Consider the following 24,168-nt stretch of genomic DNA (forward strand, 5'->3'; position numbering starts at 1 on the left):
CGGGGAACTAAACTCCCACAAGCCGCGCCCTGCGGCCGAAAAGAAAGAAAGAAAAAAAAGAACACAAACACCTGGACTAAAAAATGGACAAAAGAACTGCACAGATACCTCACCAAAGAAGATATCCAGATGGCAAATAGGCGTATGAGAAGATGCTCAATTTCATACGTCATTAGGGAATGGCAAATAAAAATCACAAGATAACACTACACTCATATTAGGACGGCTAAAACTCAACCTAGTCTTTATTCACTCTGAGCTAGTGAGTAATTTCCCATGGTAAAAATATGTCCTTTTGCACCCGAAGAATGAAGCCTGACTCCCAAAGGTACACGCAACACCTGAGGGGAGGGGGCGTGGCGCTTTCAGCCTTAGCGCTCGTGCGAGACTAAAAGCAGTTAGGACTGCCCCTGGCGCCTGATGAAAATATCTAATTCCAGCTGTCGGGGATTTTTTTCCCCCCGCATCCTACTAGTATATTAACTTTTATTTATGATAAATGTCAATACATTTTTATTAATTTCTGACAGTCCTCTCAGACTCATTTCAATTGGGCATGCATTCGTCCTGGTTGCCTTTTGTCCGCAGCCCATTGTAAGCCCTCCATAAAGTTTGCAGCTTAGAATGATGATGTAACTTTTGCTAAAAACAACCCCCCCACACCCCAAACCAACTCGTACCACCTCACAGGGGGCTTGGCGGGGAAGGAACTGAGAGGGTTGTTTTTGTTTTCGTTTTTCTCAGGCATTTCGGTAGCTGCCTATTATCCTGGGGGCGGTGCCGCGTGTAGACCCGATGGACCCTGGCGAGGCGGCCATTTTGGAGTCTTCCCGAAGGAGCTTCAACCGGCTTTTCGGGCTGGTGTCGCGGCGGCCTTGCTGGGCAGAATGAATGTGATAGACCACTTGCGAGACATGGCGGCAGCGGGGCTGCACTCCAACGTGCGGCTCCTCAGCAGCTTGTTACTTACAATGAGTAATAACAACCCGTGAGTTGAGGCGGGGAGCGGCCTGGGGCTGAGGAGAAAGCGGCGCCGGTTTGGGAGCAGGGGCTGAGGGGACCTGGGGATTGGCGGGAAGGAGCGGCTGCGGGCCCCAGCTGAGGTTCCGAGGTCAGCGAGGGCCTCGTTGGGCGGAGCCGACTTAGGAACGAAGTTGAGTTCACTGGGTCCCCGCGTTGTGCCGGGCGCTGGAATGCGCTCTCTGCGGGGGATGCGGCGAGCGGCTGCTTCGAGAAACGGAAGGCGGGGGCTGTGAGGACCACCCTGGCGAGGGTTTCCCGAAAGTTGGGAGCAGAGGTTTTCCTGAGGAACTTGTCGCCGGGCATAGCGACTGTCACATCGCTGGGCTGACTCATCCCTTCCCAGCTCCTTCCCGAAGAACGTTTTCTCGCTCGCCGAGGCTCAAAGAAGCCCAATCCCCTGGTTTTAGATCCTTGTCCTGCATTTGAGATTGATTTTTTCCCTTGGTGTGTCAGTAGGGTTTACTTTCTCGTCCCTGCAAACACCTGAAAACGGGAGACTTCCTTGATGGGTGAGAGTGGCGCCTTTTTAAGGACTCGCAGTGCCCTTTTCATGTTTCCAAAGCTGCCGCTTATGGAGTCTTATTGCGGATGAAGCACAGGGCTATTTCCAGCCTTGAGTGCATGTCGCCCCTGTGCTTACATTTCTCCCTTGTGGTTAAATTAAAGTTCCTTCCCACGGCCTACGAGGCTAAACATCTCTCTCTCTCACTCTGTGCTCCAGCTTCCCTGGCTATTCTTTCTGTTACTTGAACACACCAAGCTCGTTCTCAACTCAGGGCTTTTGCATTTGCGGTTCTGCTTGGAGTCCTCGCCTCAGAGCTGCCTCCTCATTTAGGTTTCAGCTCAGATATCCCTCCTAGAGAACTCTTCTTTTTTTTAAATTTAATTTTATTTTTTAATACAGCAGATTCTTATTAGTTATCTGTTTTATACATATTAGTGTATATATGTCAATCCCAATCTCCCAATTCATCCCACACCCCGCCACTTTCCCCCCTTGGCGTCCATACGTTTGTTCTCTACATATGTGTCTCACTTTCTGCCCTGCAAACCGGTTCATCTGTACCATTTTTCTAGGTTCCACATATATGCGTTAAAACACGATATTTTTCTCTTTCTGACTTACTTCACTCTGTATGACAGTCTCCCTCCTAGAAAACTCTTGTCTGGCCACCAGAATTGTCCCTTACCCTCACCATTTTGTCTCTTTGCCCTGTTTTATATTCTACATCACCTTTTTTTTTTTAACCAAGATATAATTGACATACTAGTGTCAGGTGTACAACATAATGATTCGATATTTGTCTGTATTGTGAAATGATCATCATAGTAAGTCTGGCTAACATCTGTCATCTCACATAGTTACAGAAAAATGTTTTTCCTGTGATGGGAACTTTTAAGATCTATTCTTCATCACTTAACACCTAATGAAATCAGCACAGTGCCTGTGTGCAGTAAGCACTCAGATGTTTATTGAAGGTGCTAAGGAAATACGTGCAACCTCAGGAAGGTGAAATACCGTGTTCAAGTTCACACCTAGTAAGTGGAAGAGCCACAATGTCTGGATTTTGGTCCTTCTGACTCCAAAGTCTCCATTCTGACCCACCACAGTCTACTGCGTCAAAATGGCATTGTAATCTTCTACTCAGGGTGGACCCATTTGCATTTGGCCTGATCTGGAAGCTGTCTGGGCCACTTAAGGGCGTTGCAGCTGTTGCTACCTATTTCATTTCCATTAGTGCTTTTGGACCTCACTACGGGAGACCCATCATTTTACCACCATCCACTTAGTGTTGACAGTGAGGAGCCCTGGTCTCTGTCGGCCTTCTTTGTTTATTCTGGAGCCTTTCACCTGGTTCTGAGTGATTTGTCAAAGCATACAGTGTCTACCATTGGGAATTTATGCACCAGTTAGTCATTATTCTTGGTTCTTGAAGATGTTACAGGATAGTTAGAAGGAGTTTGGTCCTTTGATTAGACTTGGCCTGTTCTTCTTTATATTAGGCTAAACTGGCAGTTTCCTTCCTCGCTTCAGGAGGTGTTTAAATTCTGACCTTTATCATTTATATTTTAACATTTCTTAATTGCCAATACACACCACAAAAAAAATCAAACAGTACTGAAGGGGTATGCAGATAAGTGTCTGCCCCTGAGTCTTGAACCTCACCCCACTATTTCCCTTCTCCAGAGGCAACAACTTAACAGTTTTTCATGTATCATTTCAGAGATAACTTATGCATGCATAAGTAGGCATGTATGTTACAAAATATAAACATCTGAATCCTTTCTCTGAGTGTAGTATTTCTATCAAATCAACTATTTTCTTTCACATCTTATTTCTCACTAAATATATAGAATCTCAGAGTTGGAAGAGATCTCAACTATCTGGACTGTACCTTTCAGTCCTTGACTTTCTTTTGTAACTTTATATCCAGTGTTTAGCCTACCTATCCTTTTTTTTAAATTATTTTTTTACTAAGATAAAACTCACATACCATCAGATTCACCCTTTTAAAGAATACATTTCTGTGGTTTTAAGTACATTCACAGAGTTGTACAACTGTCACCACTGTCTATTCCAAAACATTTGCATTACCTCCAAAAGAAACCCCAAATGTATTAGTAGTCACTTACCAATTCCACTTGCCCCAGCCCCTGGCAACTACTAATCTATGGTACCTGTTCTTGAGTATCCTTCATTTGCTGAGCAGTTAACCATCTACAGAGTTCTTTGACTCTGTTCTTTCATTTTAAGTGGCTGTAGCTTTTCCCTGTCAATGAAAAAGTGTAAACTCTAACTGGGGGAAGGATGGGATTGGAGATTAAAAATACGAGTTTCCCATTAAGATTGGTGGCCAGTCCTAGGCACTTATAACACTTGTGAGCAATATTCAAGGTTAAAGAAAAGGTTCTGAAATGTATTGGTTCCGTTACGCTGTCCTTAAACCCCTGAGACTCAAGGAAGTAAAAATTCTTCTGTTAGTGAAGTTTACTTCTGTATGTAAAAAAAAAAAAAAACCTTTCATCAAATAAGGCTAATCCTCTCTCATTCTGTTCCACTCTGTCCCACTGGCTTATCCTAGTCTATTCCCATACTTCAGTATTTTAGTATTCCCACTTTTTTCAGTATTTGAAGAGTTTTAAGTACCCTCCAAACCTCTTTTTGTTCAGCACTTAGCTAAAAAGGATTCAGAGTGGTGAGTTTCTCTTTTCCAGGTTCTTTAACCCTTCTTTGGTAATATTTAGTAATAATTAGTTAAGTCATGATTGCTCTCTTTTGTCTGTATTACCCTAAAAATTGATGTTAATATGAGAGTTATGGATATACATCAGACTCTTCAGTTAAGAGGGCTTGGGTTAAAGAAGGGGAGGAAAAGATACACAGTTGACCCTTGAACAACTTTCAAGGGAGGGGAGGGGGTGCCAGCCCTCCCCACAGTCAAAAATCCACGTATAAGTTATAGTTGGCCCTTTATATATGCATTTCCTCCATATCTGCAGTTCTGCATACACGGATTCAACCAAGGGTGGTGTAGTACTGTAGTGTGTGCTATTGAAAAAAAATCTGTACATATAGGTGGACCCTTGTAATTCAAACCTGGTTTGTTCAAGGGTCAACTGTATTACATTTCTCTTGTATATCTCTGTATTACTGAATTTGATTTAGATGTAGCATTGTTTTTATAGTAAAGAGAACAATTTAAGGCAATTTCCTACATGTGTTGACCATACTGACATGAAGTATGACTCTTGCCTCTTTTTTGGGGGACTAGCACTTAAGGTAAATTTACTTTTTTGTAAACTGTCAACACAAGGCTTTGTATTAGGCTTATATAGACACTAAGGAGAGCGTTCTTTCTAACATTTCAAAACAACCCATGTAGGGGGTATACTTTCTTTGTTTTCTAGTGAGTTATTCTCCCCATCTCAGAAGTACCAGCTTTTGGTGTATCATGCAGATTCTCTCTTTCACGATAAGGAATATCGGAATGCTGTGAGTAAGTATACTATGGCTTTACAGCAGAAGAAAGCCTTAAGTAAAACTTCAAAAGTGAGACCTTCAACTGGAAATTCTGCATCCACTCCACAAAGTCAGGTAATTGGAGATAGATGTGTGATGTGTTTTTGGTTGGTTGGGTTGTTTTGAGAGCAAGAGACACTGAAGGAATTTGAAAGACTGCTGATTAGATGTAGAAGAAGTAAAATAAAAAGTAACTTTAAAGGGGAGCTGACTGGAGAAACAAAGATGAAAAACCACTTAGATGCAAGAATGCATCCAACCGAGCACTAAGGGCTAGAAGCAAAGTTCACTCTATGGATGAATCTAAAAATAGAATTAAATTTTAAATTAATTAGTTTAAAAATTAAATAGAATTATCTAGGCTCTAACCAAAGCCATTCATTGTTCCTTCCTTTTATTTTATTATTTATTTATTTATTGGCCGCACCACATGGCACGTGGGATCTTAGTTTCGCAACCAGGGATTGAACCTGCGCCCCCTGCGTTAGAAGCGCGGAGTCTTAACCACTGGACCGCCAGGGAAGTCCCTGTTCCTCCCTTTTATACAAACAGAACTCAAAATCTAAAGTGTTTTTAATAATTTTAATGAAAGTACACTCTTAAAATGTAACTCCGTTTTTAGGATAGTGAGTACCTGGGGAAATTTATACAAAATAATCTTATGAATTCCTACTAGTTTTGGTTGTTTGATAATTAGTTAAATAAATGAAGGGTAAAAAATTATAATTTCACCATTCGACAGTCATCCTATTCCTAGAAATTAATCCTAAAAGTAGATTCACAAAAGGTTTACAAGGGTATATAATTAAGGCTGCTTATTGTAGTATTGTTTATAATGGTAAGAAACTGGAAGCAAAAGTGTTTATCAGTAGGGTCTAGTTAAATTATAATATAGCCCTAGGATGGACTGTGATGGAAATATTGAAGAAATGAAATATAGAGGTGTATGTGCTGATGTGGAAAACACTGTGTATATTAGTAAAGAAAATAAGGTTTGAAGCAGTGTGTTCACTACTCTTTTTGTTTAAAGGGGATAGTTTGTTTATTTTATTTTTATTTTTTGGCCACACCGCACAGCTTGCGGGACCAGGGATTGAACCCGGGCCCTCCCTGGCCCTGGGCAGTGAAAGCACGGAGTTCTAACCACTGAACTGCCAGGGAATTCCCTAAAGGGGATAGTTTATAGTTATATAAGTATATCCTGGTATATGCCTAAAATATATATGGTTAATATACATGAAAAATTTTCTGTGTGCGTGAAGGAAATACATTTAATGGGAGGCTTTAGGGAGAGGGGAACTTTGACTTTTCAGTTTGAATCTGTCTTTACATTTAAATTATACATGCAACTTATATTTAAAAGGAATGTCAGTAGAATGAACTGTGAAGTGAAATTATGAGTTGTGTTCTGTATTTTTCCACATTAAAAAAAGATACAAAGTAATATTGTTGCTTTCTTTTAAAGCCTGTACATCTTCCTCTTGTTTTCTTTCTTTTTATGTAGAACCTTTGTTTTTGTTCTTTTTTTAAATGAAGCTTTTTTTTTAAAATTTATTTAATTTTTATTTATTTTTGGCAGCGTTGGGTCTTCGTTGCTGCGTGCGGGCTTCCTCTAGTTGCAGTGAGCAGGGGCTACTCTTCGTTGCGGTGCGCGGGCTTCTCCTCGGGCTCCAGGTGCACGGGCTTCAGCAGTTGTGGCTCGCGGGCTCCAGAGCGAAGGCTCAGTAGTTGTGACGCATGGGCTTAGTTGCTCCACGGCATGTGGGGTCTTCCCGAATCAGGGTTCGAACCCGTGTCCCCTGCATTGGCAGGCGGATTCTTAACCACTGTGGCACCAGGGAAGCCCAGAACCTTTGTTTTTGTTATTAAAGAGCTGATTGCCGGACTTCTGTTTTCTGACACTGAATGGAAGTCATGTGTATTATCGACACAGGATCATTCATAGAAGTAGTTAACTTTTTTTTTTTAATAAATTTATTTATTTTATTTATTTATTTTTGGCTTTGTTGGGTCTTTGTTGCTGTGCGCGGGCTTTCTCTAGTTGCGGCGAGTGGGGGCTACTCTTTGTTGCGGTGAGCAGGCTTCTCATTTGCGGTGGCTTCTCGTTGCAGAGCACGGGCTCTAGGCATGCGGGCTTCAGTAGTTGTGGCTCGCAGCCTTAATAGTTGTGGCTCACGGGCTCTAGAGCGCAGACTCAGTAGTTGTGGCACATGGGCTTAGTTGCTCCACGGCATGTGGGATCTTTCCGGACCAGGGCTCGACCCCGTGTCCCCTGCATTGGCAGGCAGATTCTTAACCACCGCGCCACCAGGGAAGGCCAGTAGTTAACTGTTTTTGAGCACTCTGTATGCTTAACGCCATGCTGAACCTTCCATGTGAATTAAATACATTTAATCTTTAAAGAGTCTTTTAAAAAGTTGACATACAATTCACAACATAAAGTTCATAATTCAGTGGGTTTTAGTGTATTCACAGAATTGTACAACCATCAGTACTGTCTAATTCCAGAATATTTTCATCACCCTAGAAAAACCTTGTGCCCTTTATCTCCCCAGCCCCAGGGAATCACTAACCTTTCTGCCTCTGTGAATTTACCTATTCTGGACATTTTATATGAATGGAATTGTGCAATATGTGGCCTTTTGTGGCTGGCTTCTTTTACTTAGCATAATGGTTTCAAGGGTGATCCATGTTACAGCATGGAATAAAGAATCAGTTCTTTATTCCTTTTTATTGCAGAATAATATTCCATTGTATGGATATGCCATATTTTAACTATTCATTAGTTGTTGGGCATTTGGGTTGTTTCCACTTTTTAAAATAATTAATTAATTAATTTTTATTTGGCTGCGTTGGGTCTTCGTTGCCGCACGTGGCTTTCTCTAGTTGCGGTGAGCGGGGGCTACTCTTCGTTGCGGTGCGTGGGCTTCTTGTTGCTGTGACTTCTCTTGTTGCAGAGCCTGGGCTCTAGGCGCATGGGATCAGTAGTTGTGGCTCGTGGACTCTAGAGCGCAGGCTCAGTAGTTGTGGAGCATGGGCTTAGTTGCTCTGCAGCATGTGGAATCTTCCTGGACCAGGGCTCGAACCCATGTCCCCAGCATTGACAGGTGGATTCTTAACCACTGCGCCACCAGGGAAGCCCTGTTTCCACTTTTTATCTATTATTAATGCTGCTGTGAACATTTGTGTGCAGGTTTTTGTGTGGACATGTTTTCAGTTCTCTTGGCTGTATACATAAAAGCGGAATTGCTGGGTCATATGGTAATTATGTTTAACGTTTTGAAGAACTGCTATACTGTTGAAGTAATATTTTGAAGAGATGTTTTCATTTCCTCTTAAGTGTCTTCCATCTGAAATTGAAGTAAAATACAAAATGGCTGAATGTTATACAATGCTAAAACAAGATAAAGATGCCATTGCTATTCTTGATGGGATCCCTTCAAGACAAAGAACTCCCAAAGTAAGTTGAATTAACAACTTGTTACATATTTTTCTCTTCCCCAGTCCTTCCAACCCTCTTCTGCCCTGTTTTCAGGGACTCCATCTGAACATTTTATCCTTGTCTCTAATTCCCACTTTGTTCCCCTGTTCTCCCTGTTTAGAGAGATGGAGGAGTGACTTTCTTATGAGACCCTGAAAATTCAGCTAATGAAAGTGGTAGCTGGAGAATAATATTACATGTGTTTATTTTTTGGTGTTTCTTATTGTAGGAAAGATGATTTGCCATATACTTCCAGGTAGCAACAATACTTTTTAGAACCTCATTTTTTGCATTCTATAGGTATACCCATTTGATAATGTGTATTCCTTTCATTTTCAGAATTAAGACTACAAGATCCTTTTGTACTTATTTGTGTGTAGGATAGTATTTGTGTTTGATTTGTCAACATATTATAGTGTATAGAACACCTTCAACTGAAATCAAAAGTTCTGGTGTCTTGTCTGAGTTTAGGGCATTCAAGCTGTGTGCAGTGTGAACTTGGCACAAGTTAAAAATCTGGCTTTACTTTTTTTTTTCTTACTGAGGATAATGATACTTTCTCTGGTATAAATTAAGTTCATGTATGTGAGAATACTTTTTAAAAGTACTATTCTATAAGGAGTATTATATTGGGCATCTCTGATTACAGGTTTTTTTGAAGTCCAGTTTAGAAAAACAATGAAAATCTTAGGCGTAAATTCACATCAGTATTTAATATTCTTCATACTCTCATGTCACCTCCCGTCCTCACTTCATTGAAAAACTGTTCTGTGCAGTGTGTGCTTAACAATAAGGAATTTTATAGGTATGATGTCTATGTACATCTTCCTGCCCTTAAAAGAAAAGGAATCATAACCAGTAGGGACCTGGTGTATTTAGTTAGTGTTTTTTCACCCAGGTGTTACTGAGTTTTAAAAGTAAATAATCAAACTTTATGAGAACATGTTGAAGCATCTCCTGATGTTGAGGATTTATTTAATATTTTCTAAATTTTAAAAAGTAAGCTATTTCCTCAGTATATTTTATGGTGATAACTGTTATTAAAAACATTTGTAAGAGTATTATAGATTAACTTGTCTTATAATAAGCTGGGCGCTATATACTAAATTATGTTCTGGTACGCTATGAAAGTCTTACTCCAAGAATAATTTTTTTGTATATATGAAGAGTGTCTTCTTTTGGAAAATGCTGTTTTGATTATAAACTTTGCATGGTACCTATTCCTTATCTTATTGGAAATGTACCATAATTTCTTTCTTGATGACTTGAGGGAGTTCAGGGACATTTTTTAAAATGAGTAATGGCAAAGAAGCTGAGCTTTGTATCTAGCACTTTGGTGTTTACAGCCATCATTTCAGGAGAGACCAGAGGAGTCCACATATGTTAGGAGTACATATCTTTCATTCTTCATTCTGTAGAGCTGTTGTTCTGTAGAGCCAGGAGCAAGCAAAGATGTGTGCCTCACACATAAACCTAGAATATTTACAGTTTTTCTTTCTTGTCCGTTAGGGAGTTAACTGGCTTCTCAGTCTGTGTAAAGGACAAGGAAGTGAGTCAAAATGAACGTCTGTTAATGTGTGGTAAACACCGCCACACATTCTTTCACAATTTTAAAGGAAAATTCCAGTGTGAAATTATTATATCTTGGAAAATCTTCAACTTTTAAGAGAAACATACCAACAAACAATTTCTCACTCAGTTTTTAGAACACGATGACTGCTTGTGTTTATAACTGGTAGACTGTGGCTTTAATGATGCCCCCAAGTAAGGATCTGTTTTAAAAAGAATTGACTTTCCTACTAGGTAGTACTCAAAACTCACTCTTTCAAAGTGTCAGGTAGTTTAAAGGGAATTTTAATATTTGTTGAGACAGATGGTCCATCCGTCATAGTTTGCTAATCAAGAAAGGATATTAAATTTAATTCTTTTATTATTTTCAAGTATTGACACCAGTACTGGAGTTTTCCTTTAAGTACCTTTTTTTTGCATTTCAACATAGCCTAAAATGGAAAATCTGAGGCCAAATAAAAAATAGTTTTGAGTCACTTCGTGTGTTAGGAGCTCGGGTCGTTGTGCTGTGCCGTCTTCCCGCCTGCATCAGAGACCTGCCCGACTCAGTGGCCGCCATGGCATCACATGAAGGCAAGCTTTTCGTCGGAAGGCTGAGTTTTGACACCAACGAGCAGTCACTGGAGCAGGTCTTCTCAAAATATGGACAGATCTCAGAAGTGGTGGTCGTGAAAGACGGAGACCCAGCGATTGAGGGGCTTTGGGTTTGTCACCTTTGAGAACATCGACGATGCCAAGGACGCCATGATGGCCATGAACGGGAAGTCTGTGGATGGGCGGCAGATCCGGGTCGACCAGGCTGGCAAGTCGTCTGATAACTGATCCCACGGGTACCGAGGTGGCTCTGCCGAGGGCCAGGGCCGAGGCCGGGGCCGTGGGTTCTCCAGAGGAGGAGGGGACCGCGGCTACAGGGGGAGCCAGTTCGAGTCCAGGAGTGGGGGCTATGGAGGCTCCAGAGACTACTACAGCAGCCGGAGTCAGGGTGGCAGCTGCGGTGACTGGAGCTCGGGCGGGTCCTACAGAGACAGCTACGACAGTTACGCCACGCACAACGAGTAAAAATCATTCCTGCTCAAGATCGTCCTTCGAGTGGCCGTATATTTAAAGATTTTGGGAGCTCCGCTGAATCGTTTATGTGTAGTGATCACACCTCCTTGTACCCACTTTTGTAGTCTTACTGGTTCTGATCTTGTCAAACACAGCCTGACTGCTTCTGGCCCCCAGATGGCCTTGTTACTACACTTTGCTTTTTAAGGAAGCGCTGTCCGTTCTTAAGAGTCTTAAAAACGTTTTGAAGAGCACTTCCAGTTTTACTTTTACCTTTTTACCGTGAGCCAAGAGTTTTTTTTTTAGAAAATCACCAGGGGTTGTGAGAGTTTTGTTTTTTGTTTTCGGTTGTGTTGCTTTTTTTCTTTTTCTTTTCATTGGGGTCGGCCCTGTGAAGTTGGGTGCCCCGAGTCACTTCTCTTTGAGATTGAACAGGCTCTGAATCTGCTGTTTGTCCGAAGCTGAGCAAGTTGTAGCTTTTTTCCAACTCGGTGTCACGTTTCTGAGTGTAGCGTGGTAGAACCGTGCGGGTGGCAGCAGAGCACCCGGGCTGCCCTGGCCCGGCCCGGGCGTCCACCTGTCCTGTGGGACCCACAGTAGACTTGCAGACATCCCTGAGAGGTTCTTGAAAATGTGTATTTATATTGTCCTTTTTTACCGGAAGACGTACACATATCCCATCAATGTTGTATCTGAAAGGGTGAAGGAATTCTTATACGCAGTTTTCTTTGGCTTCACGAAGCTGATTAAAAGACCATCTGAATGAAAAAAAAAAAAATTTTATTTCTAGTATTCCATTATTTCATTGTTTGAATCAGTATGGATTAATGACATACTAGATTTTTATATACTGTGAGTTCATAATTGGAACAGATGTTGATGTTCTTCATCTTCAGAGTAATTTTTAGTAAGTGTCTGGCATACCAAGCTACAGATAATTGAGGAGATTGGGGATTGGCTTTTTTTTTTCTTTTGTGCCCTCATGTTGACTGCTTCCTTAGGTTAATGATCTGGCAAACAATGTGTTCTATTTAATATCTATTAATTTTAAATTGGAAAATTGTGTTTTTCTCTTTGTACTATTGAGAATATATATCCCTTCCCTGTAACTTCTATATTCTTTGGAACTTTTAGGTATTCTCAAATTTTCCCTGTTGCATTTTTAGGAAGGGTTTTTCTTTATCTTTTTTTTTTTTTTTTAACTAGAGCTTTTCTGAGTTACATATTTGAATTGTGCTAAAAATGCATTCACTAGATTTAAATAGTGTAACTAATCTCAGGATCATCATCACCTCTAGAGGTCAGTTAGAGTTTGATTTTTGTAGCATTACTTTGATCAGTCAGACAGTACCTGTGGGTCAAAGCTTTAAGCATTAGAAAGGCTAGAGTCTAGCTGCTAGACCAATTGTCAGAGAGAAGCCAAGTGTTTTACTTCTGTATCTGTCATTTCCTTTTTGAGGAAAATTCATCTGATCTTTTTTAATTAGCTGTGTTAAGAATTCCTCACTTTCTCATGCTGTGATATTAATTGCATTTAGAATATGTAAACTTAAAAAATAAAATATGTAAACAAGCATTTTTAGGGTAGTTCATCTTCTGTCTTAAAAATCAAGGTAATTAGAATTCTGTAACATTTCTCAAATGAATGTTACTTCCATTTCCAGAGGCAGCATCTTTGGTCCAGATATTTTTGGACCTTTTGGCTGGGTAAGTGAGAGGAATTTGGGGGGAAATGGGAGGACATAGGAAAAGCAAAGTAGTAATTTCCTCTTTGGTTTGAAGAATGGGGTTGGGCTTTATTTCCACACGGCTTTGGGTAGATTTTCCAGTAAAAAGTAGAATAGCTGATAATAAAAATCAGGACTTATTGATGGTGAGATTTTGTTTTTAAATATATACTTACCTTATTGTCCTTTCTTTTCATTACAGATAAACATGATGCTGGCAAACCTGTACAAGAAGGCCGGTCAGGAGCGACCTTCAGTCACCAGCTATAAGGAAGTGCTGAGGCAGTGCCCATTAGCCCTTGATGCCATTCTAGGTACAGGTCATCCTCTCCCTATTTTCATGGAGTGTTTACTCTCTAAGATAATCTTGGCTGTACATTAGAATAACTTTATTTTTTTTAAAGTTGCCCATGCCGCACCTCCAGAGAGTGAGTCAATAGGTTACTATTGCCGTGCATTCTTTCACTGATCAAGAAATACTGCACTTGTTCTGTCATATCCATCTTGCTTAGAATAGGGAAAGGGTTGCCTTATAACCTAGGGAAAGGGTAGCCTATTGCTTTTTGCATTGTAGAAGAAGGATGCTATGCCTCACCTTCTTTCTCCTACTTTCTGTTGGATTAGGTTTGCTGTCCCTTTCTGTAAAAGGTGCAGAGGTGGCATCAATGACGATGAACGTGATCCAGACCTTGCCTAACTTAGATTGGCTCTCTGTGTGGATCAAAGCGTATGCTTTTGTGCACATTGGTGACAACTCGAGAGCAATCAATACCATCTGGTGAGAGCCACGAAGTTAATTCAGTATTCCTGGGGCCCTTGTATGGGGCTTTTATGTATATAAATTAGCAAAACAGAAAAATGGATGCTTATCTGTTGGTATTACAGCCAGTTGTCCCTAGGCTTTGTTAGTCTGTTAATGTACTGAATGGTCCCAGATGTAATAGTCTCTGTTAAATGTAAACCTGGACCAAGTTTAGCTCTGTACTTGCAAAAGTAGTAACCTTTGCAAAACAGACGGCCTTAGTGTGTCATACTTGAACCTGGAAGAACATCTTTTTGGATGCCCCAGAAGCATAGTTTATTGCAGCATCTGACCTGGGTTGCCTCAGGACTGGGATTTTTCTTTCTAGTCAGGTAAAGTCCAAGGACAACAGAGTGGGGTTTGTGTTAGACAAAGTCATTTGGTTGAATAATAAGTAGCTGTCACTTTGAATGACATTACATTTAACACCATATAGTGTATGTTATCCTCTGAAAAACTGCAACCAGAAAGTTTCTAGGTAATGAGAGAGATTTCTGCTTTATTCTGTGTATTTACTATCCAATCTTGTATAACTTTAAGTTAAAAGCTCAGAATGAGAAAATCTAGTTACACTTTTTTTTTAGTCTTTCCTTGTGAAAAATCTTGTCCATACACAGAAGAAAATAGTGCCCATATACCCATCACCCAGATTCAACAACTAAGAGGATTTACAATAGATTTTAAGGTTCAATGTTTAATATCTTAAAGTTCACTAGAGAAAAAGTCCTTATTGAGAGATAACGTGGACCTACTGGGAAGCTTAGCAGATCTGTACTTCAGAGCCGGAGACAATAAAAACTCTGTCCTCAAGTTTGAACAGGCACAGATGTTGGATCCTTATCTGATAAAAGGTAAGTAATTCTTGGGGCAGGATGGAGGTGGCTGTAGAGGGGCAAATCAGAAGATAGGGAGAAGATGTAACATGATCTTCTGATACAATTTTTTGCAAAAAATATTTTATAAAATTTATGAGAGTAGCCTTTTACCTTTTTTTTTTTTTAGGTCTTGACAATGTCTCTGACACTTGGGTAATTCCATTTTGAGCAGTTGTTTTTGCGTGAATTCAAGTGTCATCTCCCCACAGATCATTATTTGGCTTTTTTTCTTTGGGGAGGGATCATAGCCCTTCCTTATGATTTACAGATTTATGATGTGCCTGACTGAGAATTTGGATGGCGTCCCCAGAACCGTATATCCTTTTAGGGAATTTAGCTTTACTGTGTCCTTAAATATAGTTAAAAAGGAGTAAGTGAACAGATACTAAGGAAGTGATCAGGTGGTTAAAGGAAGTAATTAGAAGTGAACAACAAAAAAATCATTGATTTAAAAGAAGATTGCTGCTGAAGGAGGTAAGCCACAGGGACTTCCAAAGGATGGCTGTTAGGTGAGTGGCAGTGAGTGAAGGGTAATGTGCACAGGAATAGTAGGAAATAAGGTTGGGTAGATAGGCTGACGTCTGCTTGTAAAGGCCCAAAAAAGATCATCAGAAAAACATGGCCTTGTGACAATAAACAGTTTTGTAGACTCTTTATTTTTCTTTTAATAAATGAATAAATTTATTTATTTATTTTTGGTTGTGTTGGGTCTTCGTTGCTGTGCACAGGCTTTCTCTAGTTGTGGCGAGCGGGGGCTACTCTTCGTTGTGGTGCACGGGCTTCTCATTGCGGTGGCTTCTCTTATGGAGCACGGGCTCTAGGTGCACAGGCTTCAGTAGTTGTGGCACGCAGGCTCGGTAGTTGCGGCACATGGGCTTAGTTGCTCCGCGGCATGTGGGATCTTCCCGGACCAGGGCTCGAACCTGTGTCCCCTGCATTGGCAGGCGGATTCTTAACCACTGTGCCACCAGGGAAGTCCCAGTTTTGTAGAGTCGACAGAGCCGGGGCGGAGCTTCACAAGCATGTAGATGGGGAAACAGATCCAGAAAGATGAATTTGTTTGCCCAAGGTACCCTCCTGCCCAGTGTTATTCCTCTTCTTCAAACTGCCTGTGCCCGTGATGAAAATGATGTTTTAGAAGTACTAGCCTGGCAGTAGTCAGCATCTTGGAGTTAGAAGCTCAGACCCGAGTCCAGGGGCCAGCAGGGAGAGTTGCAGTAATCTTGGTTTGAGAGGCATTTTCTTGGGAATCTGAAGGAATATTAAGGAATGGAGGGGAATGGTGGTAAGAGATGGGTGACAGCGAGCTTGGGGCCTTTTTTTAATAGAACATGAGCGAGAATGGGGGGGTGGGGGGTAGGGCTGGGGGATGATCTTAAATGAACTAGACTCCAGAAGGAACTAGATGCTTTTTCTAGAATAGGCTAACTTTTTCTGAGACCGTCATATTAAGTGTGTACTCCTGACTGTGTCTAGACCTGTTGGAAGAGAGAACTTAATTTGATGCCTTTTTTGGTTATGTGTTAGGATAGCTGTATTATCACGCCACAGGATATAGGGACAAATAGTTCCTGAAAATAACAGGCTTTCAAATTGTGAGGTAGGTCCTTCTACTCCTTTGTCTTTTTTTTTTTTTAACTTTTGGATGTGTTTTGTCTTTTTAATAGTCATTCTGTAGGAAACTGGGAATGCTGGTGGGAGGAGCTCATGATGGTGGAGAGGGCTCATACCCTGCAGGAGCTGGGGCCTCAGTGTGGACTCTGATGAAGGTTACAACTCCTTCAGAAAAGACCCCTGCTGCTTTGTTTAATGAGCCTCTTCCTCTGTAGGAATGGATGTATATGGCTACCTCCTGGCACGAGAAGGGCGGCTGGAGGATGTGGAGAACCTTGGCTGCCGCCTTTTCAATATTTCTGATCAACATGCAGAACCCTGGGTGGTCTCTGGGTATGTTTATGCATTCCCTTTTCTCCCCAGTTTTAGTAGATTCTTTAGGAAATTGTGGTTCCTCCTCAATAGAATATAGATTTGAAAGCTCTGGTTTAACGGATAATCAGACTTGGATTCAAACCATGGTCTGCCTGTGACTTTGGATACATCATTTACTTCTCTGAGTCTGTTTTCTCATTTGGAAAATGAGGGTAATACCCCTGCTTTATGGGGTAGGTGTTTACTGAGATAGTGAATGCATCATGCTCAGCACTGCACCTGCACACGGGCAGCCATCAGTGAGCAGGCCAGGAACTGTGCTGCTGCTATTAACCTGGCTTTACAAATTCTCTGAATGTCTCTGACCTGATAACATACCCAGATCGTCAGGTTCTTTTTTTTTTTAATTTTATTATTATTTGGCTGTGTCGGGTCTTAGTTGCAGCTCATGGGCTCTTCGTTGCAGCGTGTGGGCTTCTCTAGTTGCGGCCTGTGGGCTCAGTAGTTGCGGTGCGTGGGCTCTAGAGCATGCGGGCTTAGTTGTCCCGCGGCATGTGGGATCTTAGTTCCCCAACCAGGGATCGAACCCACGTCCCCTGCATTGGAAGGCTGATTCTTAACCACTGGACCCCCAGGGAAGTCTCCATCAGGTTCTTTTTTGTAATTTTTCCCTACCGTATCAAGATTTCTCCCTTAAAAATAAATATTCAGTAGATTCTTGTTCTGTTTTTTCACTAATATCTTAGGCTAAAGTTGTAAGGGGTTTGTAGTAAGGATCACGTAGAGGGCCTTTTCTTTGATTTTCCTTTTCGAAGAAGTTTCTTTATGGTCTTATCTCAGATAACTTTTGGTTGTTTTTTCTTCCAGGTGTCATAGCTTCTATAGCAAACGCTACTCCCGAGCCCTCTATTTAGGAGCCAAGGCCATTCAGCTGAATAGTAATAGTGTTCAAGCTTTGCTACTTAAGGGAGCAGCACTTAGAAACATGGGCAGAGTCCAAGAAGCAATAATTCACTTTCGGGAGGCTATACGTCTTGCACCTTGTCGCTTAGATTGTTATGAAGGTAAGATAAAAAATATAGATGAATGGTGTGGATCTGTAGATGTGGCGACAGCACTCAGGTGGAAGGTTTTGTTGGGCCAGCAGTTTCCAAAGTTTGTTGTACATTGGAGTCCTCTGGGGGAACTCTGAAAAATCCTGATGCTAGGTCACTCCAGTACTGTTTAAGTCAGAATATTTGCTGTTGGGATATAGGCATCAGTACTTTTTTAATATCACAGGTAATGCCATTGTGCAGACATATTTGGGAACCACTGCATTAGGCATTATAAATTCATTTAGGGCTGGACTTTTCACTCCATACTTTCAATCCATTTTTCTCATTTTTTGTTTCTGATTTTTGGTTAGGGTATAGTTGGGTTGGTTTTTTTTCCTGTTTTGTTTCTCAAACGTGGCCCACTCATTAATGTGAGTTTCTCTGTGCTGGCACTGTGCTGAATTGCTTGGTACGTCTTTATTCTTTTTTTTTTTCTTTTTTTTAATATTTATTTATGTATTTGGCTGTGCCAGGTCTTAGTTGCCGGGTGCGGGATCTTTAGTTGCAGCATATGCGGGATCTAGTTCCCTGACCAGGGATCGAACCCGGGCCCCCTGCATTGGGAGCGCAGAGTCTTAACCAGTGGAGCACTAGGGAAGTTCTTGTCTTTATTCTTTTTTACAGTTGTCTTACCTTGGGCCAGAAATATTACTCATAGGGTAACTCAGTATCCATATGACAGTGTTGGTTGTGGGAACTGGTCAGTTCATTGTGACCTCTAGAGTAGGCATGATCAGGGTCAAATTTTGTTTTGTTATGTACTATTTTAAGTTCGTGTGAACTGCCCCTAGGAGTTCAAAGCTGTGCCAGCTTCAGCAGCATTTGGTGACTCAGTCAGAGACGTTAAAATAGATCTTACAAGATGCAGTTCCTCCAAAGCATATTTTTATAAGAATTTAAAAATAAACCCAGGAGTCTAGGAGTGATTTGCTCTTAACAGGAAGATGAGTTCAAATTTGAGAAATAAAATTTGGAAGTTGGAGTAAAGAACAAATCTGCTTAGATAGCCAGAGAACTTTGCCTGTTGTGGATTTGTTCTTAAGAAACTGCAGCAAACCAAGCTTTTGGTTTCAGATTAAATTCTTGATCCTGAAACTGTAACTTCCCTAGCCTCCCAGCTGCTTTTATCACGCTAACTCCTGTCTGCTGTGTGCCTGTTTCACAAGAGCCCAGGAATGCAGCTAACTGCATTACCACAGTGAGTGGTTGAACACAGGATAGTTAAGAGTTGTTCCCCAGTTGGCCAGTGAGGCTTTATGGGATGCCTTCACTCAAGCTACAATTTGGAAATTTGGATCAGGGTGACTTGGTTATGCCTTCTGGTGCTTCTTGCAGCCGCCAACCAAGCTTTCTTTACTGGTGGGGGCCCTGGATCAGTGAAATGCATTCTTCACATTTCCCTCTGAATTGCCAGTGGGGCTTTAGCAGGAAAGTAAAACTATTCAGTAGGTAGTTACAACCAACCACCATATTCTGAATCCACCATGTGGCCCTTAAGAGTTAGGTAATTTCTGGTTAAGTAACCATAGTGTGTGGTAGAATGTGCACATATGTTATAAATGCCACTAGGGTGGAGGAGTATACAGAGAAAATCTGCCAGGGAGTGTGTGGGTTTGGGGTTTAAGCTGTTTTTCTGTTTTGATGAGTGCTTTGGACTAAAAAGTACCTCCTCTGTTCTCTTTGGTTCCTTGGCATGAACAGTTGAGAGTTGACTGTACTTGAAATGTCCCCGTGGAGCATCTTGCCGTGGGTATGGAAAGAGGCAGGAGCTGCCGATCTCAGTGTATTTGATCCATCTGATTAAGCCCTTTCCATCCAGTTTAGGGAAACCCTCAGCAAATGCTTCTTGAGATAACGTTTATGTTTCAAATGAAAAGGTCTTCCTTTCTCCTGAGGTTGCTCCCTAGGTCCTTTAGTTTTTAGAGCTGGACATTCGCTGTGGACTGTAGGAGCCCTCCCCTTTAAATGTAGGACTAAAGGTGACTGAGCACAGCTGGAAATTAACAGTTTGTTAAGAGGCAGCAAAACCTTGGGTTTTGTTGGAAACCTCATCTTTCACAGTATCAATTAATGAGTAGTGTCACATTTGTTCCTCTGACATGCAGCTGGGCTGCCTACATGCTTTGGTTTACTGGTGCATGTTTGTTTCCTTCACTAACTGAAGGTGCCTTTGCACTACAGACTTTTTCCACGTCCGTCAGGAGCTCTGGGGAAGAGCTCCTCTTAGCTGTTCCATCAACATACCCTTCAGTCTGATCTCACCATCAGAGTTTTCCCTTGGCCTGCCCTTTGTTTGAAACTTTGAAGGTTTGTAATTTGGAAGGCTGTCAGAATGGAAGCATGGCTGGCTTGGAATGGTAATGTGGTTGAATTTTGTGTTATATTTTTTCAGGTCTCATCGAATGTTACTTAGCCTCCAACAGTATTCGTGAAGCCATGGTAATGGCTAACAATGTTTACAAAACTCTAGGAGCAAATGCACAGACCCTTACCCTTTTAGCCACCGTTTGTCTTGAAGACCCAGTGACACAGGAGAAAGCCAAAACTTTATTAGATAAAGCCCTGACTCAAAGGCCGGACTACATTAAGGCTGTGGTGAAAAAAGCGGAACTGCTTAGTAAGTGTAACTTGTTTACTTCCCTGTTCGTAGCTAATTGTGTAAAACCTCATCTCAGTTGGATTCCCTAGTCCCAGTTGGTTACAGATGACCAAACAGGTGTGTGCTTTTGCAGTAGGTCTGAGCCCATGTGAATTGGTTTATATTTAGCACAACCAAACGTAATTGGCTTAGACCTGCTTGGATTGGCAGTGAATGACTTTTGTGGAGTGGCTCAAACCAGGTGTACTTGGTTAGTACCTATTCAGCTCACTTTGTCCTGAACTAATTTGGGCCGAATATAACTGGTTTTAACCAATTTGAATTGTTTTGACCCATCTTGATTCTCTTATGACTTCCCTTTTAGCCTTGGTTTTTTAAGTCCTGATTTATGATGAACTGAGTTTAGGGTAGTTTGGCAAATAAAATCCATTTTGGCTTTTTATATGAACTTTGGTCGTGAGTAAGTTTTTAAAAATCAGAACTCAAACTGCAGAGTTCCTAATGGAATAAGAATTCAAACGAGCTTGTTCTCACTTCCTGCCACACCACTGTTGTCTTGACATCTATAAATAGATATTGGATTGTGATCATTGTTTTGGTTTTGTGTATATGACTTGCGATGGGAATATATTTCAAAATGTTGTGTAAGTAGGAAAATGAGGGTCTTTTTCTTTCCAGGCAGAGAACAGAAATATGAAGATGGAATTGCTTTGCTGCGCAACGCACTAGCTAATCAGAGTGACTGTGTCCTGCATCGGATCCTAGGAGATTTCCTTGTAGCTGTCAATGAGTATCAGGAAGCAATGGACCAGTATAGTATAGCACTAAGGTAGGCACTTAGCCTCCCATGGGGGGAAGGTCATTGAGGGGTAGAGGAAGCAGGGAACAATGTAACAAGAGTTCTGGAAACACACACACTTTGTGCCCACGGTTGAAAACAGTAATAATAGTAATGGTAGAGTTGTTTGTAAATTTATGACTTCTAACTTCTTTTCCTTAAGTGATATTAACAACATTAAAGAACTGTTTCACTCATAACCAGCCACACCACTATAACATCTGTTTTCATTTGTGTAGATCATCTTCCTGGCCTTGCCAACACATATACGTATTTTTATAGGGTTATACGTAGTATATATTTTATATTCTGCTTTTTCAATCAACGTATTGTAAGTACTTTCCCATGTTTCTACCTACTGTAGTAGTTAAGAACTTAAGCTCTGAAGAATACTACCTTTACCACCTGTTATCTTGGACAAGTTACTAACAGATTTCCTTGTCTATATCTACCTTATTAGGTATTAAACGATTAAATGAGGATTAAAAGATTATTCCATGTAAAGCTCTTAGCACTGTGCCTGGTATATAGTAAATACTAAATAAATAGTGGTATTCTTACTGCTTAATACAGAAGTGATTTCTTTGAGGGTTGTCTGTGTGTCTATAAAGTTATGGTGGAGGCCTGTCTTTAATCGAGTCTGATCACATCCATTTACTTGTTCAGCAGTTAAGCACCACTCATGTGCCTGGCATCTCAGTAACCACTGGGGATGCTGTGATTCCGGGAGCTCTCAGTCTCAGATGTGCAGACTGATAGATACCATGTGCTAAGTGCTTTCAAAGCAGTCTCTAGAAGGCAAGGTGGGAGTGCAGAGGGTGGGGAGCGCTGGGTGTGGGTGAGAGCTGTATGGAAGGTTTCAGAGAATAGGAGATGTTACAATCAATCTACAGTTATATAAGTAGGAACAGGATTCCAACATGGGTTTCATTTGCTCTTTGGAAACCCAGAAGCAAATGTGAAAATAAAATATAGAGGCGGGATTTGCTAGAGATTGGACACCGGCTGGCCTCAGTGATGGTCACAAAGGCAAGAGGAGAGATTGCTTAGGAACCAAGTAAATAAATGTTCTGGACCCTCTGAACTTTGAGGGTTTTGGCATGCACAATACTCTTAGCTGCTACAGTCAAATGCCCAGGTGGGGTAGCTTTGGGTCCTGGGGTCTAACCTAGGAGTTGACAGATCTGTTCCATGGTAAGCATGATGATTTTGGTTGACTACTGAAATGCTGATATGTTTAATTATATCATAAGAACATGGAACAATTTTACTCACAGAAAAATAAGTATTTTTTGTAAACTTGTAACTTAAAAACCCAATACTGTTAAATTATATTTGAATTTTTCTGTTAATGGTTGTTTGCTTTTTCATTTGTGTTATCTAGTATCTTCCTCTGGCAGAATGCTAGGGGTATTAAGTGTGAAAAGGTTTAAGAAATAAATGGAGAAAACTCAAATTAAGAATTCTAAAACTTAGGACAAGATGCCTTTTTTCGCTTCTAGTGGTGGACTCCCTCGATCCTCCCTATGGAACTGGAGTTGTTTGGAGAGGCCAGGCATTAGCAGTTTCTCTGTGACTGGGTGGTCATTTCACTGCTGTGCCAGGGAGAGATGACGCATCAGCCAGCAAGAAGCAAGGCAGAGATTCAGGCCTCTCCTTTGTTTTGTTGTCCCCTAGTTTGGACCCCAATGACCAGAAGTCTCTAGAGGGGATGCAGAAGATGGAGAAGGAGGAGAGTCCCACGGATGCCACTCAGGAGGAGGATGTGGACGACATGGAAGGGAGTGGGGAAGAAGGGGACCTGGAGGGCAGCGACAGTGAGGCGGCCCAGTGGGCTGACCAGGAGCAGTGGTTCGGCATGCAGTGAGGCAGGCACAGCTCCGTGGCCACACTGGCCTGCCCTGCTCTGAGCACTTCCATGGACTGAAGGAACCTGTAGGAGCCCGCTCTCTGGGAGGACAATGATTCAGCATGTGATTGCAGCAGGGGTCTCTGCCCCTTGCTCCATATTTCTAGTAGTGACTTCATTTTTAAAAACTGAGCCTGACCAACCTTCCATATATCTCCATCCTCCTCTGCTCCAGTCAGGGAGGACCAAGTGAGCGCTCAGAGGCCCGTGGACATGTCGGGGCTTCTGGGACAGAGTGCTTTTTATAGAACTAACTTCTAAATCTGAAAGCTCGAGGAATAGACAGTGTTTTGTCTGTGATGTTGTGGATGGGTTTAAAGGAGTGACCTGTTCCCCAGAGCAAGAGTGTCATCTCCCAGCAGCAGCATGGACTGGCCCTTTCAGAGAGGGTTTCCTGTCCCAGAAATCATTATCCTGGGTTGTCCAAACTTCCCTAGTAACCTTGCTTCCCTCTGCAATGTTAGTAATGCCTTAAGCTGACAGTTGCTGTTTTGCAGAACAGTTTTCCTATTTGCTAATCTGATAACTTGCCTGTGAGCCTGGGCCGAATCTGAGAAACAAGTGTGACCTAGAGCATGAACAGAGGCGCAGTTGGGGTAATTAATAAAACTGTTTTTTGTACAGTAATGGTGTTGGGTTGGTCAGAATGGAAGCCCTTTATAGATTCTTTTTTTGGTCTCTTATTTACAGTGCATTGATTCAGCTCTAGAAGTATTTGCCATAAATAGACTCCCTTTTTCTCAGAGTGCTGGGAGCTGGGAGGATTGGGAACCTCAGGTAACACTGAGCTGGTTCATCCATTTGCATTTTTGATTGGTAAATTCCTGGGGAGAGTCTTTGGCCAGATTTTAGACTGATTCTGCCTGTCTCTGTCAGGGGCGCTGAGGTCGGTGTCTGGTTTCAGCATTCTGTTGTGGGGTCAGCAGGGAGCTCATTCCCTGGGCTCGGGTGCTGGGAGACTACCCACCCTTTCCCCCTTGTTTAATATGTGATGCTTTTGGAGGTGAAGGTAGTGGGGGGTGTCGTAGCTAACCCCAAATTCTCATTAAAATTAGTCAAAGGTGGTACAAAATGGGAATTTGACATAAATGTAAAGTTCTATCTTAATGTGTAAAAACATAGAAGTGTACAATAGTTCAGGAGCTTAGAACATCTGGTAACTGCAATTTAAAGTGGGCAAAAAGTTACTGTTAAAGTATCTTTCAGTATGAGAACCAAAGCTTGGGCAGCATCATTTGATGGAGCGGTTTT

The 24,168-nt window shown here is 41.6% G+C and overlaps 1 protein-coding gene and 1 pseudogene across 3 annotated transcripts; both read left to right on the forward strand.

Moving 5' to 3' along the window:
- Positions 1-825: 825 nt before the first annotated feature.
- On the forward strand, positions 826-23,510 carry ANAPC7 (anaphase promoting complex subunit 7). Of its 3 annotated transcripts, none has more exons than XM_061169750.1 (11): positions 826-988; positions 4,933-5,119; positions 8,385-8,504; positions 13,071-13,182; positions 13,493-13,646; positions 14,379-14,521; positions 16,375-16,492; positions 17,342-17,538; positions 19,964-20,188; positions 20,849-20,999; positions 22,686-23,510. In XM_061169750.1, exons 1-11 carry the CDS (start codon positions 888-890, stop codon positions 22,873-22,875), a joined length of 1,698 nt encoding a protein of 565 aa, XP_061025733.1. In that variant the 5' UTR covers positions 826-887; the 3' UTR covers positions 22,876-23,510. The 3 variants fall into 3 exon arrangements, with proteins under 3 accessions (XP_061025733.1, XP_061025734.1, XP_061025735.1); XM_061169751.1 differs by lacking the exon at positions 22,686-23,510 and adding an exon at positions 22,511-22,674; XM_061169752.1 differs by having other exon boundaries at positions 914-988; positions 4,908-5,119.
- Positions 10,586-11,805, forward strand: LOC133075436 (cold-inducible RNA-binding protein-like; annotated as a pseudogene).
- Positions 23,511-24,168: the final 658 nt, after the last annotated feature.

Source organism: Eubalaena glacialis, chromosome 15 (assembly GCF_028564815.1).
Source record: "Eubalaena glacialis isolate mEubGla1 chromosome 15, mEubGla1.1.hap2.+ XY, whole genome shotgun sequence".
Classification (NCBI taxonomy): Eukaryota; Metazoa; Chordata; class Mammalia; order Artiodactyla; family Balaenidae; genus Eubalaena; species Eubalaena glacialis.

Bases quoted from the DNA above. Each gene is read 5' to 3' on its own strand.
- ANAPC7 (XM_061169750.1), top strand. From the start codon at position 888: ATGAATGTGATAGACCACTTGCGAGACATGGCGGCAGCGGGGCTGCAC. The intron at 989-4,932 runs GTGAGTTGAGGC...TTTGTTTTCTAG, and splicing joins ACAATGAGTAATAACAACCC to TGAGTTATTCTCCCCATCTC. The intron at 20,189-20,848 runs GTAAGTGTAACT...TTTTCTTTCCAG, and splicing joins GAAAAAAGCGGAACTGCTTA to GCAGAGAACAGAAATATGAA.